Raw genomic sequence first — 12,284 nt, forward strand, 5'->3', positions numbered from 1 at the left:
CCCAGCCTCTGCCTCAGATGCTGATAGCACCTCAAAGGCCAGAAAATGGTCAAGAGCCCTGACAGTCTAATTACTTCTCCTTTCTCTAGGCACACAGATCCTCCGCACTAGAAATAGGCCCTCTTGCTTCCATATAACTGTGTCCCTTCCAAAGGCCTGGCAAAATCACTGAAGTCGAAAATAGCAGGGAATGGGTGGCATGTGGGCTGCCGTCCGCTCGTCCCTCTAGATCTCTTTATTATGCTCTGTGCCCCCCGAGGCTGACCTCTCTGAATTGCATCCGGGGACATTTTATCTTCTGGGGTCTGGGTTTGCCCAGTATGAGACACTGGCAGTGGATGGACGAGCAGGAGTGAGATTTCTCCCCTGGTTCCTCCTCGTCGGGTCCCTGCGGGTTGGCTGCTTCTCTCTACCACAGGCCATCCTATCTCTTATTGGATGCCCCTCTCTGGTTCTGGTGGCTGCTCCTTTCTCTTCAGCCCACGAAACAGCATTGTCATTACTCAGCCCAGGATTGCTTTGTTCAAATCCTGCCCACACCTTACTCAATATTCCCTTTATTGATCTCTCTCAGTTATCCAATGTACTATCTGCTTTCTTCGAGGATCCTGGGGAGATGGGAAGGGCTGGTAAGGTAAAGGTTAGGAAGGAGAAGAGTATATATTAAGCTTCTCTTAAAGTCAGAGAAACATGGGCTTGAAGCCCAGCTAGCTATATGATCAAATTATTTAACTTTTCTGAAAGCTGGTTTCCCTGGACTTAACTATGGGGATAACATGTACCTGTCGGGGTCGTGAAGGCACGATAATAGCACAGGGCCTGGCGCGTCGCAGGTGCTCAGTGTAGAAGCTTTATTATTACTACAACGAAGCACTGTTCTGGGTGTATTATGCTACTGCATTTAATATCAAATGGAAAATACAACAGGATGGTGCTTCCAAGAAATTATTTTCTATGTTAGACTATCTATCTATCAATCATTTTTGTATGGAGCTTGCCTTCTCACTGATTCCTACACATATAAACCGGGCTTGTGAGAAGGCTAATATTTCTTGCTTTGTAGGGAGGGGAACAGTCCTGACATGAGGCAAAGACAGATAAGAATGAAATGCAGGAGATCCTGTCTGTGTTAAGGCTACTTGGGATTCTGCACTGCAAATACTAGCAGGGCAAAATAGAGCTCACAGAGCGCATCCTCTCTTTCCCCGTTTCTCCACTAAGTCTGAGATATTCCTCCCTCTCACGGGTTGGGGCTAGGCAACAGTCATCCTATTCCTCCCAATGCAAGATAACCTCTTTTCTATTTTCCTTAGTAGTTTTTAAGAGAAGCAACACACCATATGGGTTATTCAAACTGAAAGACAACTCGCGGGGCAGGTAGAAAGAAAGCCACTAAGTCCTGGCAGAGCCAAGTAGTCACCCCAGGCATTTATCTGGCGCCTTTCCCCTTCTCCAAACACACAGCTTTTTAATCCCTCAGCACAAGGTAGCGGAAGGAGAGAGAGGGCTCAAAGAAGAGCAGTAGTATCCCTGAAGCCACACGGGGCTCAGAGAGAAAAAGAGGAGTCTGATAGAAACAGGCTCCATTTGGCTACCTCGAGTCTACTGGGCACATATGGGCAGCTGGTCAGAGGTCCTGGAGTAGGGTGGATGGTTGGTGTAGGAAAATGACCAGTCCCCATGGTTTCTGTTTTTAAAATTCTTTCCCTTTAAATGCTGGAACCGTGGCTCATTTTCTCAACTCCTGTGGGTCAGGTGGGAGGGGCTTGCTGGAATTTCAGCGAAGCTCCCACGTCCGGCTCCCACGTCTGGGGCTGTGGCTGGCAACTGACAGAACAGCTAGGGGCCCTAATTCCATAAGAAAATACTTCCAACACTCGTTTTTCCCATGCCCCATTCCACCACTTTCTGCACCAGCAGAAATGAAATACAATATGGCTAAAGGGGAAGGGTAGAATGGACATTTTATTACACATAGCAGTATAAATAGGACAACAGTCAGTTTTACAATGGTCTCTATACTAATTCTCCAATTAATAGACACTTAACCAAACATCCTTTTCTCAGTTCTGGGTGAGAAATGGGATCTCAGGTAGGAAAAGCTGGGATCCAGTCCATGGGGATGGTACCTAGTAAATGTCATTTAGTGTCAGTGAAGAAATGTCTGAGGGCCAAAGCCATTTGGGAGATGTCTCCTGGGGGTAGGGAGTTCCATCAGGAAAGCCAGGAATCTCTCAGGCCCATAAGGCCATAAAGGCCATAAAGGCAAAACCAGCAGCTATACAGCCCCATTTGGCTAGAGGGGCCTCAGGACCAGCTAGCTCCCTGGGGAGAATTTCTAGGAAGGTGACGTACAGGAAGGTGCCGGCTGCCACACCTTCTAACGCAGCCTGGACTAAGCCTTGCCCTGCTTCAGAGTCCCCTCTAGCCACAGCCAGCCCACAGGCTAGGCCCACAGGGGACATGAGAGCTAAGGACAGTATGGAAAACACGGCCCATCGTGATCCAGTTCCTGTCTGTACCAGCCGCAGTCCTACGCCAAACACTATGAGCACCTTATGAGCCAGGACAGCAAGACAGAGCTGCACGGTGGCTGCTATTGTTGGCTGCAGCCCCACAGCGAGACCCTCAAACACCGAGTGAAAGGAGAGTGACAGCAAGAGCACGAATGCTCGGAGGGGACTCCGTGAAGGTGAGGGGAGAGGTCCATGGCTGTGGAGTCCAAAGTCATGAGCCCCACCTGACTCCTCCTGCACTGTTGATCCTCTAGCAGCCCCAGGACAGCACTGCAGTGCCAGCGACTCCAAAAAGAAGACGAAGAAGAAGCCCAGGGAGATGATGAGCTCTCCATAGGGATACTCCATCTAGGAACAGAACGAGGGGCTGTGAGATGGGAAAGGAAGACAGGGAGTTGGATGGACGTGGGGTTGGAAGATAGAAGAGAATGGAAAAATGTAACAGAAGTCAATAATGGGTAGGGGAATGAAGGCAAGAATAGATACCCACACGTGACAACTAGAATGCCAGAGGGACTAAGGGATCTAGTATCAACAGGAGTAGAAACATGGGGAAACGAGGTGGAGTACATCAGAGGGTCCAGGGATAGAATGAAATCAAAGAGTACAGTGAGAGCTTCTGCTGGGGTCCCATAAACCCAAAAGGATGGGGTTGGCTCCTCCTTTCCTCTCTATGTCTGAGCTGGGGAGCAGGAGGGATTCTTGGTATTCTTCAAACATTCTTCTCAGAGGGGGCTCGGTGCCTGTAGCTCAGCAGCTAGGGTGCTGGCTACATATACTGGGGCTGGCGGGTTCAAACCTGGCCAGGGCCTGTCAAACAACAATGGCAACTACAACAACACCAAAAAAATAGCTGAGCATTGTGGCAGGTGCCTGTAGTCCCTGCTACTTGGGAGGCTGAGGCAAGAGAATGGCTTAAGCTCAAGAGTTTGAGGTTGCTGTGAGCTGTGATGTCTTGACACTCTATCGAGGGTGACATATTGATACTCTGTCTCAAAAAAAAAAGGGGAGGGGAGCTGGGGATGGAAAGACTGGTTCTACTCACCTTTGAGGTAGAAGCTGGTAGGAGATACTTACATGAGCTGAATCAGCATCATCAGAAGAATTTCCCTCACTTTTTGTCCTGTTCTAGGGAGAAAGCAGACTTAGAGGGAGGAAGCAGCAGCTTGGCTTCCTGTCTCTTCAGCAATACTGCATTCCTCAAAGCCCAATCTGACCTGCCTTCACAAAGAGCTGTCTGCCTTCTGTCCTTCCCCCCATGTCCTTGGCTCCATCACTTTCCCCTGCTTCTTTCCTTGGTTCTGTTTATTGTTCTGGCCGCACAGTCCTGCAGCTCAGTCATCTCTGCTGCTCACCTGCACCATGAACTTCTGTAACTCTGATTCAATTTCCTCCAGAGCTTCAGCGGTCATGTGCATGAGTCCTGCTCCCAGGAAAACACCAGCAGAAGTGCAGCCCAGGAAGCTGAGGATGCGGCGGTGACGACCTAATGAAAAGCATAAGTTACTACACAGTTGCTAATGAGGAGACAGACACAGGTGAATAAAGAGTAATAGGCAGTAACCAATCCCGCAAGTTTGGGGATGTTGAGAGAATCAGAGAAAGGTACAAGGATAGGACTGAGGTGAGACTCAGGTTACGGAACACAGATGGGGCGGGTATATCTGTACCTGTGGCTACACCCTTCTGGAACCATTTGAAGCAGATGGGAACAAGTCCACTGCCTAAAGTGAGAGCCAGCAGGGCAAACAGGCAGCCGATTTTTACTCCTAGTAGTGGCTCCATCTCTGGGATGCAGGTTAAGCAGAGGCCTCAGAACTGACGTATCAAGTTAGAATCTTTGGAGCAGCAGTGGTGTCTTAGGTAGTCAAAGCTGGAGAATCCACGCCCCTGAGTTTCAGGAGACTGCGGTGTCCTTTTCTGTTCTGCTTAGCCTCTGCTTGCGCAGCATTGCATAGCTGACCTGGGCCCTCCCCGGCCCGCCCTCCCCCTGCCTGGAGGCACCTCCCCTGGCCTTCCTGAGCATGGAAACCAGAAACTCCAGACTCCCTGCCAGGCACAGCTCAGGGCTGTCTTCTCTTCAACACCACGACTAACCTAAGGACTATGGTTAATCTTAGTTCATACCTGGGGTTGGTCTAATCCAAAGTAGGGCAGTTTATGCTATCTGCTTCCCAGCTATTTTGTGTTGGGAGCAGTCTGGTCCTGCCTCACTCAGGACATTTGATCTAAGCCTTCCATACCCTCTCCAGCCCATCCCAAGTCTTAGAGGTTGCAGTGCTGATACCTGAAGCACACCCTTTCAGAGGGGATTTGGGGCCACCTGAAGGTAAAGAGGTGGGGCTGAGAGGTGGTGCTGCTGCCACTCTGGGAACTACTAGGGGAAAGGATTCCCCTTTCCCATGACCCCAAGAAAATAACTCCAGGCACAGAAACGTCTAGTTGGAGAGCTGAGATTTCTGGCATTACAACACTGTTACTGTCACAACTTCTGACTGTGCGCTTGTTTCCTGGTAAGAATTATGGGAGAGGTACTTCTGAATTTTACCATGGAAGAAAGTTGCTTTAGCCCCTGAAACAGAAAGGCCTAAGGGAAACCAGGAATGAACCCAGTAAATGGAAGGAGCCTGCCTGCATATATAGGCATGGAGATGGAAGATTCCGTCCTGATGGAATCAACTCTCAAGGGAAAGGAAAATGTGTGGGACAATCTCTAGGGTAGCTGAGGGAGCCTGGGAAAGATGGAAGGGAAGGAGACAGAAAAAAACAGAGGCCAGGCAGCTGCTGGGTCTCTGTTCAGGTGGCTCATACAACAATCCTGAGACCTGTTGAGCCAGTTTTCAGAGATCTGGAGGTGGCTTTCCCCACTATCCAATTATCTTCCTGGGGAAGTCCGGATCTCAGGTAGAAGCAGTATGCTTACAGGAGAAAGGGAGCTTGAGATTTATGTGGGAAGCTTGGTATTGAAAACCTGAGGATTTTCTTCTTCACAGAAAAGGCCAGGACAACTGACCCATAATCTTTTAAGAATCACAAAAATCCACTTCCATTCTTTAAAAAAATGTTTTTTATTATTAAAATCTCAACAAACAAACAAAATAAAAAAAAAAACAACCCAGACATTTGGGGGTACCACCTTTCTTATCCTGGATACCAGGAAGCTTTGGCCTTGGCAGGCATGATAGATGAAAGTAATTATCACACATCCTTGTCAATAATCAGAGGGATCTTGAGCAGGGGATGGGGGACACTCAGACGGAGTGATCACAGGTAAAAGATCTGCCCAGGAGCTGGCACGGGCACAGCGATACAAATCCCTATGGAAAAGAGACATCAGTGGAGCTGTGGGTTGTTGGCACCACCCACTAATTTCGGTCACATCCCCTGTACCTGCCATGCCGGCGGGCTGTGATTACAGCATGCTGCACGTGCCCATCTGGACAGCACAGGTGACAGTGCACATGTCGAGGCCGTTTAAGGACAGGTTGGGTATACGAGGCCAGCGATTAGCTTCTTCTGGAGAACCTCGGGCAAGGATCACCATAGAGAACTTTTCCTCCTTTGGTTTCTTGTTCTAACATAAGGATAGAAAGACTGTTTAGAGGAAAAAGATAAGGGAAAAACGTTTTTTAACCCTAATCCCTTTCCTATATCCCTTTTCTTACTATATAAATCATACACATGCAGGCTCCAGGCTACTCTATAAATTCTCCAACTCCTCCCACCTGATTCTTATTCTCCCTACTTTCCTAAACTGTTTTCTCCCTGCTGCAATATCCCCAGGGTACATACCCAACTGAAGGGGATGGGATGGTATGCCTGGGAGAAGCTACAGGCCAAGGGCTTAGAGGATGTCAACTGGGGACAGGAAGTTCATGGGGACACTGTGAACACAAAGACATGAAATGAGACAAAGAGTCATTGCTCATAAAACTGAAGAACTGAAGAATGATAGAGTCACGAGGGGCCAGGGAGAAGGGAGGACAGGAGCAGGGGGTAGGGAGAGCCAGGGGAATCATTAGGTAGGAACTGGACAGTGGAGAGTGGCTAAGTTTTCCCTTCTCACTGTTCCTGGCCATGCCTGAGCTCAGGCAGAAAAAATACTCACTGGGGCAAAGACAAAACCAGGTTGAAGGTCCAAAGGCACCTTCTCTTTTCCCTGAAATCAAAGGAAATTAAAGAAAAAAAAGTTGAGTCTGAGGAGTCTATTTTCATAACTCAAGTCTCTGCACTCAGTAAATTGAGGACTCCTTTATTTTATTTTACTTTATTTTTTGAGACAGAGTCTTACTTTGTCACCTCCTGGTACAGTGCTGTGGTGTCATAGTTCACAGCAACCTCTTGGGCTCAAGTGACTCTCTTGCCTCAGCCTCCCGAGTAGCTGGGACTACAGGCGCCCACCACAATGCCTGGCTGTTTTTGATAGACAAGGGTCTCACTCCAGGTCATGCTGTTCTTGAACTTGTGAGCTCAGGTGATCTGCCCACCTGGAGGACTCCTTTATTATTCTATCCTAATAATATTAACTATGTCCTTTCAGTTAAGCTGGCTGCATCTTTAATACTCCAAAGAACTTTCTTTTAACAGCAAGAGAAAGGCAAGAACAAATATCTTTGTTATAATGTGATTTTTGGTCTTCTGGGTATACACCTAGTAGATGAATTATAGGATTGAATGGCAGATCTATTTTTAGATCTGTAAGTGTTTTCCAAACATCTTTCCAAAAGGAATGTATTAATTTGCATTCCCACCAACAGCGTAGAAGTGTTCCCTTTTCTCCACATCCATGAGAACATCTCTGGTCTTGGGATTTTGTGATATGGGCTAATCTTACTGGAGTTAGATGATATCTCAAAGTAGTTTTGATTTGCATTTCTCTGATGATTAAGGATGATGAGCATTTTTTCATATGTCTGTAGGCTGTGCACCTGTCTTTTTCAGAGAAGTTTCTCTTCAACTCCCTTGTTCTTTTCTTGCTTATACGTTTGAGTTCTCTGTGGATTCTGATTATTAAACCTTTGTCAGAGACATAACTTGCAAATATCTTCTCCCATTCTGAGGGCTATTTGCTTGCTTTACTTACTGTGTTCTTGGTTGTGCAGAAGCTTTTTAGTTTGATCAGGTCCCAGTAGTGTATTTTCGAAGCTGCTTTAATTGCCCGGGGGGTCCTCCTCATAAAATATTCACCCAGACCGATTTCTTCAAGAGTTTTCCCTGCACTCTCTTCTAGTATTTTTATAGTTTCATGTCTTAAGTTTAAATCTTTAATCCAGTGAGAGTCTATCTTAGTTAATGGTGAAAGGTGTGGGTCCAGTTTCAGTCTTCTACAGGTCGCCAGCCAGTTCACCCAGCACCATTTGTTAAATAGGGAATCTTTTCCCCACTGAATGTTTTTAATTGGCTTGTCAAAGATTAAATAACAGTAAGTAGCTGGATTCATCTCTTGGTTCTCTATTCTGTTCCAGACATCTACTTCTCTGTTTCTGTGCCCATACCATGCCGTTTTGATCACTATTGATTTGTAGTATAGTCTGAGGTCTGGTAGCATGATTCCTCCTGCTTTGTTTTTATTTCTGAGTAATGTTTTGGCTATTCGAGGTTTTTTTTGATTCCATATAAAACGAAGGTTTGTGGCTGGAACTCTGGAATTTGAGTCTGGATCTGAAGAAACACATGACACACTGCAGTAGGGTAATTAGATAATTATTTAGGGTTTTGGTAAATATGAATTAAAGGTGAGATGTGAGTATCTTTTGAGATTAAATACAGATACGTTATAGACCAGGAAGCTCCAAAAACAGTGATTCTATCCTTTTCTTGGTCATAGAATCAGTTCACAGGATAGAGAACCTCTTAAAAAAAAACACACATGCAATGTTCTAAGAATCCCTACCCCAGAAGACCACTTTATGAATAAGGGAACTGAGGGACTTCACCTCATGAAATGCTCTGGAGACTGCTGCAAAGCCACCATCCAGTCTTGCTGCCATATACACCAGGCTCAGTCCCTCACTGTAGCTGCCATAGAAATCAGACAGTCAGAGCTACTGGGAAATAACTACAGTCCTATTAATTACCTTCCAAATTTTCAGGAAATGACATCTTTGGAAAGGATTCTTCTAGCTTAGGGCTTTCACTCTCCAATATGGAAGGATCCAAGAGAGTCTTAACAACACAGGTAGCTCTTTAAAACCCTACCTCCCTCACACATGTAGTTGTATGCCCCCACTCTCTTTCTGAAGTCCAATTTTTCTTTCTTTTGTATCCTCTCTAGTCCGCCTTACCTCAGTTCTTGCCAATGGTAGGTAGTTCTACACAGGGCCTGTAGCACTGCTCCATGAAGTCTCTCCTTTGTCTGAGGTAAGTCTGGGGTGAGAACAAAGACTGGAAGTGAGGATCTAGGGAGAACAGGGTTCAGATCTAATATCTGAATATACTGCCACCCAGTCCTCTCCTTGTCCTACCAGAGAAAAGCCTCAGGGCTCAGCAGAGACGGCAAACCTAGAGAAAAATTTCAGGTAGGAGTAACAGTAACTACCACCACCAGAGTCTATCAGATAGTATTTCATCTCTAACAGCAGTTTATTCAGCTTAACCAACCCTATCCCACAGGTTTTTTTTTTTCTTCATATTAAAGGGAAATATGATAAAAATTTAAAGAGTAGGATAGGATATAATTTTGTGGATTTTCTCACTTCCTCAACCATTTAAAACTGTGACAATTGCCAATACTCCTATGGATTGGAAAGAAGCCTGGAATCTAAGTATCATGACTGTGATCAGCTCAGTACTATTGAGCAAGTATCTACTTGTTCTGAGCCAGATACTGTAGAATATGCGGGAAACATAAGATGAATAAAAGACAGGTCTGTAATTCAAGGAGCTCACAATCATGAAAAAAACCGAATTACGTTAATCCCCTAACCCCGAAGTGGGTTTCAGCACTGTACAGGAAGCCATACAGGGGCTTTACTTCATCTGAATAAAAATGTAAGAATACTAGAAGAGAGTGCAGGGAAAACCCTTGAAGAAATCAGTCTGGGTGAGTATTTTATGAGGAGGACCCCCCCGGGCAACTGAAGTAGCTTCAAAAATACACTACTGGGACCTGATCAAACTAAAAAGCTTCTGCACAGCCAAGAACACAGAAAGTAAAGCAAGCAAACAGCCCTCATAATGGGAGAAGATATTTGCAGGTTATGTCTCTGACAAAGGTTTAATAACCAGAATCCACAGAGAACTCAAATGTATAAGCAAGAAAAGGACAAGTGATCCCATCACAGGCTGGGCAAGGGATTTGAAGAGAAACTTCTCTGAAGAAGACAGGCGCACAGCCTACAGACGTATAAAAAATGCTCAACATCTTTAATCATCAGAGAAATGCAAATCAAAACTACTTTGAGATATCATCCAACTCCAGTAAGATTAGCCTATATCACAAAATCCCAAGACCAGAGATGTTGGCGTGGATGTGGAGAAAAGGGAACACTTCTACACTGCTGGTGGGAATGCAAATTAATACATTCCTTTTGGAAAGATATATATGGATATACTTAAGAGATCTAAAAATAGATCGGCCATTCAATCCTATAATTCCTCTACTAGGCATATACCCAGAAGACCAAAAATCACATCATAACAAAGATATTTGTACCAGAATGTTTATTGCAGCCCTATTCCTAATTGCTAAGTCATGGAAAAAGCCCAAGTGCCCATCGATCCACGAATGGATTAATAAATTGTGGTATATGTACACCATGGAATATTATGCAGTCTTAAAGAAAGATGGAGACTTTACCTCTTTCAGGTTTACATGGGTAGAGCTGGAACATATTCTTCTTAGTAAAGTATCTCAAGAATGGAAGAAAAAGTACCCAATGTACTCAGCCCTACTATGAAACTAATTTATGGCTTTCATATGAAAGCTATAACCCAGTTACAACCTAAGAATAGGGGGAAGGGGTAAAGGTTGGGGAGGGAGGGGGAAGGTGGGTAGAGGGAAGGGGGTTGGTGGGATTACACCAGCGGTGCATCTTATAAGGGTATATGTGAAACTTGGTAAATGTGGAATGTAAGTGTCTTGGCATAGTAACTGAGAGAATGCCAGGAAGCCTATGTTAACCAGTGTGATGAAAATGTGTCAAACAGTCTATGAAACTAGTGTATGGTGCCCCATGATCACATTAATGTACACAGCTATGATTTAATAATAAAAAGTATATTAAAAAAAAACGCAAAAACGTAGGGGGGTCCTAATTGAATGGACTTGCAGGAAAAAAAAAATCTGGATTTTAACAGCATACTGGGGCACTCTAACCTTTATCTAAACCCCAAAAGCAATCTTAGGAATAATCCACCTTCTCTTGGTAAGGCATCATTGTAACAAGTATTTTCGTCAGAAAGTCAAATAAACTGCAGTATCTAATAAAGAGACTGTAAAATTATTTCCTACTCTTCATTTCCCACAGATATTTTAATCTGGTTTACCCTTTATTAAGTCCCACCTCGGGTGTCCAGATTTTTTTTCTCAAGATGCATAGCCCGTCGTTGTAACTCCGCTGACTCTACAGGCAAATGGCGACTCCAGAGATAATTGGTCAGTGTTTGCACCTGCTTCTCCACATTCGGGATCGCGCTCCCTATGAGCCAAAGATCAAAAGCGGAATCACTTTCGCCCAGGCAGAATCCCGTTTCTTCTCCGGCTCCCCTTTCCTTCCGTTACTCACCCAGCAGCAATAACTGCGCTGCGTAAGCCAGTGCCTGCGGCAGCCGCAAGTGCTGTAACTTCAAGATGCCAGGGTGCTTGCGATAGTGCAGCTTCTCCAGAAAATCGGTCTTGTTATCTACCCGGGTCATGCCAGGCACTAGGGCGGCGAGTGCCTGCCGGCCAGGAAAGAAAAGCTGATTGCCGGCAGAAAGGAAGGCGGAAGGCGCTCACTAGGGGGAAGGGCTGCCAAACTCGCTCCTTTTGGGAGCAGAGCTGTCCCTGGTCCCCCAGGATCTCTCCGAAAGCAGGGAAAGTAGGCACTCACCCGGGACTGGGGAGGTACTTGAAAGCAGTGGCACCATCTGCTTAACGTCAGGAGACATCCAAGCGTCCGCGCACCCTCCATGGTTCCGGTGGCGAACCGGAAACGGAAGTGTAGGTGCCTGTGTTGCTTAGTCACCCGGCGATAGGCATTCTTCACGGGATTTTGCCCAATGAGAAGAGCAAGTGTTTTCTAGCAGCCAATAAGCAATTGATATGCAAATATCCTTGAGGCGGAAGCTCTATGTTGGCGGGATTTAGGAGGCCCTTCGGAAGTAATCAACTGGAGGCGAAGTGGCCTAAGAGTTGAGTTGGGACTTGTTGCCGGGCTGGAAGTTGAGACATGGGACTGAAGGGCGTGGGGTGGACGGCGTTGGGTGAGGGTAGAGACTGTTTCTTTGGCTGTATTGATTGCCCTTGTTTCATACTTTTCTCTTTGGAGAACACTGGCAGAAATTAATAATTATTAGTTAATAGTCTAATAAATATCAAACCTAGGTTTCAAGTATTTAATAGGTTTAAATTTTTTAATGTTAGTTTCTTTTCAAATTAAATTGGTCGTCTTAGTAAACTAACATAACACTGAGAACGTCTGTGTAACAGATATTATACCAAGAACTTGTACATAATATTGTCGATCTTAAGTAACAAGATTCAGGAAATATTAAATGAGTTTATTTGAGCATAAAGCTTGAGTATGGCCACTCAGTAATAGAGATTTCAAAGAATGAAACCCTGTG

General features: G+C 45.4%; 1 protein-coding gene across 6 annotated transcripts; it reads right to left on the minus strand.

Moving 5' to 3' along the window:
* Window positions 1-1,637: 1,637 nt before the first annotated feature.
* SLC39A2 (solute carrier family 39 member 2) lies at window positions 1,638-11,641 on the minus strand. Of its 6 annotated transcripts, XM_053594003.1 has the most exons (10): window positions 11,549-11,632; window positions 8,801-8,882; window positions 8,453-8,534; window positions 6,625-6,675; window positions 6,309-6,400; window positions 5,907-6,090; window positions 5,653-5,833; window positions 3,872-4,002; window positions 3,594-3,644; window positions 1,944-2,864 (listed from the first exon to the last, which is right to left on the minus strand). In XM_053594003.1, exons 7-10 carry the CDS (start codon window positions 5,720-5,722, stop codon window positions 2,235-2,237), a joined length of 882 nt encoding a protein of 293 aa, XP_053449978.1. In that variant the 5' UTR covers window positions 5,723-5,833; window positions 5,907-6,090; window positions 6,309-6,400; window positions 6,625-6,675; window positions 8,453-8,534; window positions 8,801-8,882; window positions 11,549-11,632; the 3' UTR covers window positions 1,944-2,234. The 6 variants fall into 6 exon arrangements, with proteins under 6 accessions (XP_053449980.1, XP_053449978.1, XP_053449979.1 ...); XM_053594005.1 differs by having other exon boundaries at window positions 1,638-2,864; window positions 4,187-6,090; window positions 8,801-11,396; window positions 11,549-11,641; XM_053594004.1 differs by lacking the exons at window positions 5,653-5,833; window positions 11,549-11,632 and having other exon boundaries at window positions 8,801-11,535.
* Window positions 11,642-12,284: the final 643 nt, after the last annotated feature.

The sequence above is a fragment of the Nycticebus coucang genome, chromosome 6, assembly GCF_027406575.1.
Source record: "Nycticebus coucang isolate mNycCou1 chromosome 6, mNycCou1.pri, whole genome shotgun sequence".
Lineage (NCBI taxonomy): Eukaryota > Metazoa > Chordata > Mammalia > Primates > Lorisidae > Nycticebus > Nycticebus coucang.

Excerpts from the sequence above, each read along its gene's own strand:
- SLC39A2 (XM_053594005.1), bottom strand. The coding sequence starts at position 4,301 with ATGGAGCCACTACTAGGAGTAAAAATCGGCTGCCTGTTTGCCCTGCTG. Across the intron at positions 4,003-4,186 it reads CCAGAAGGGTGTAGCCACAG|GTCGTCACCGCCGCATCCTC; the intron begins GTACAGATATAC and ends GCTTTTCATTAG. Across the intron at positions 3,645-3,871 it reads TACAGAAGTTCATGGTGCAG|AACAGGACAAAAAGTGAGGG; the intron begins GTGAGCAGCAGA and ends CTTTCTCCCTAG.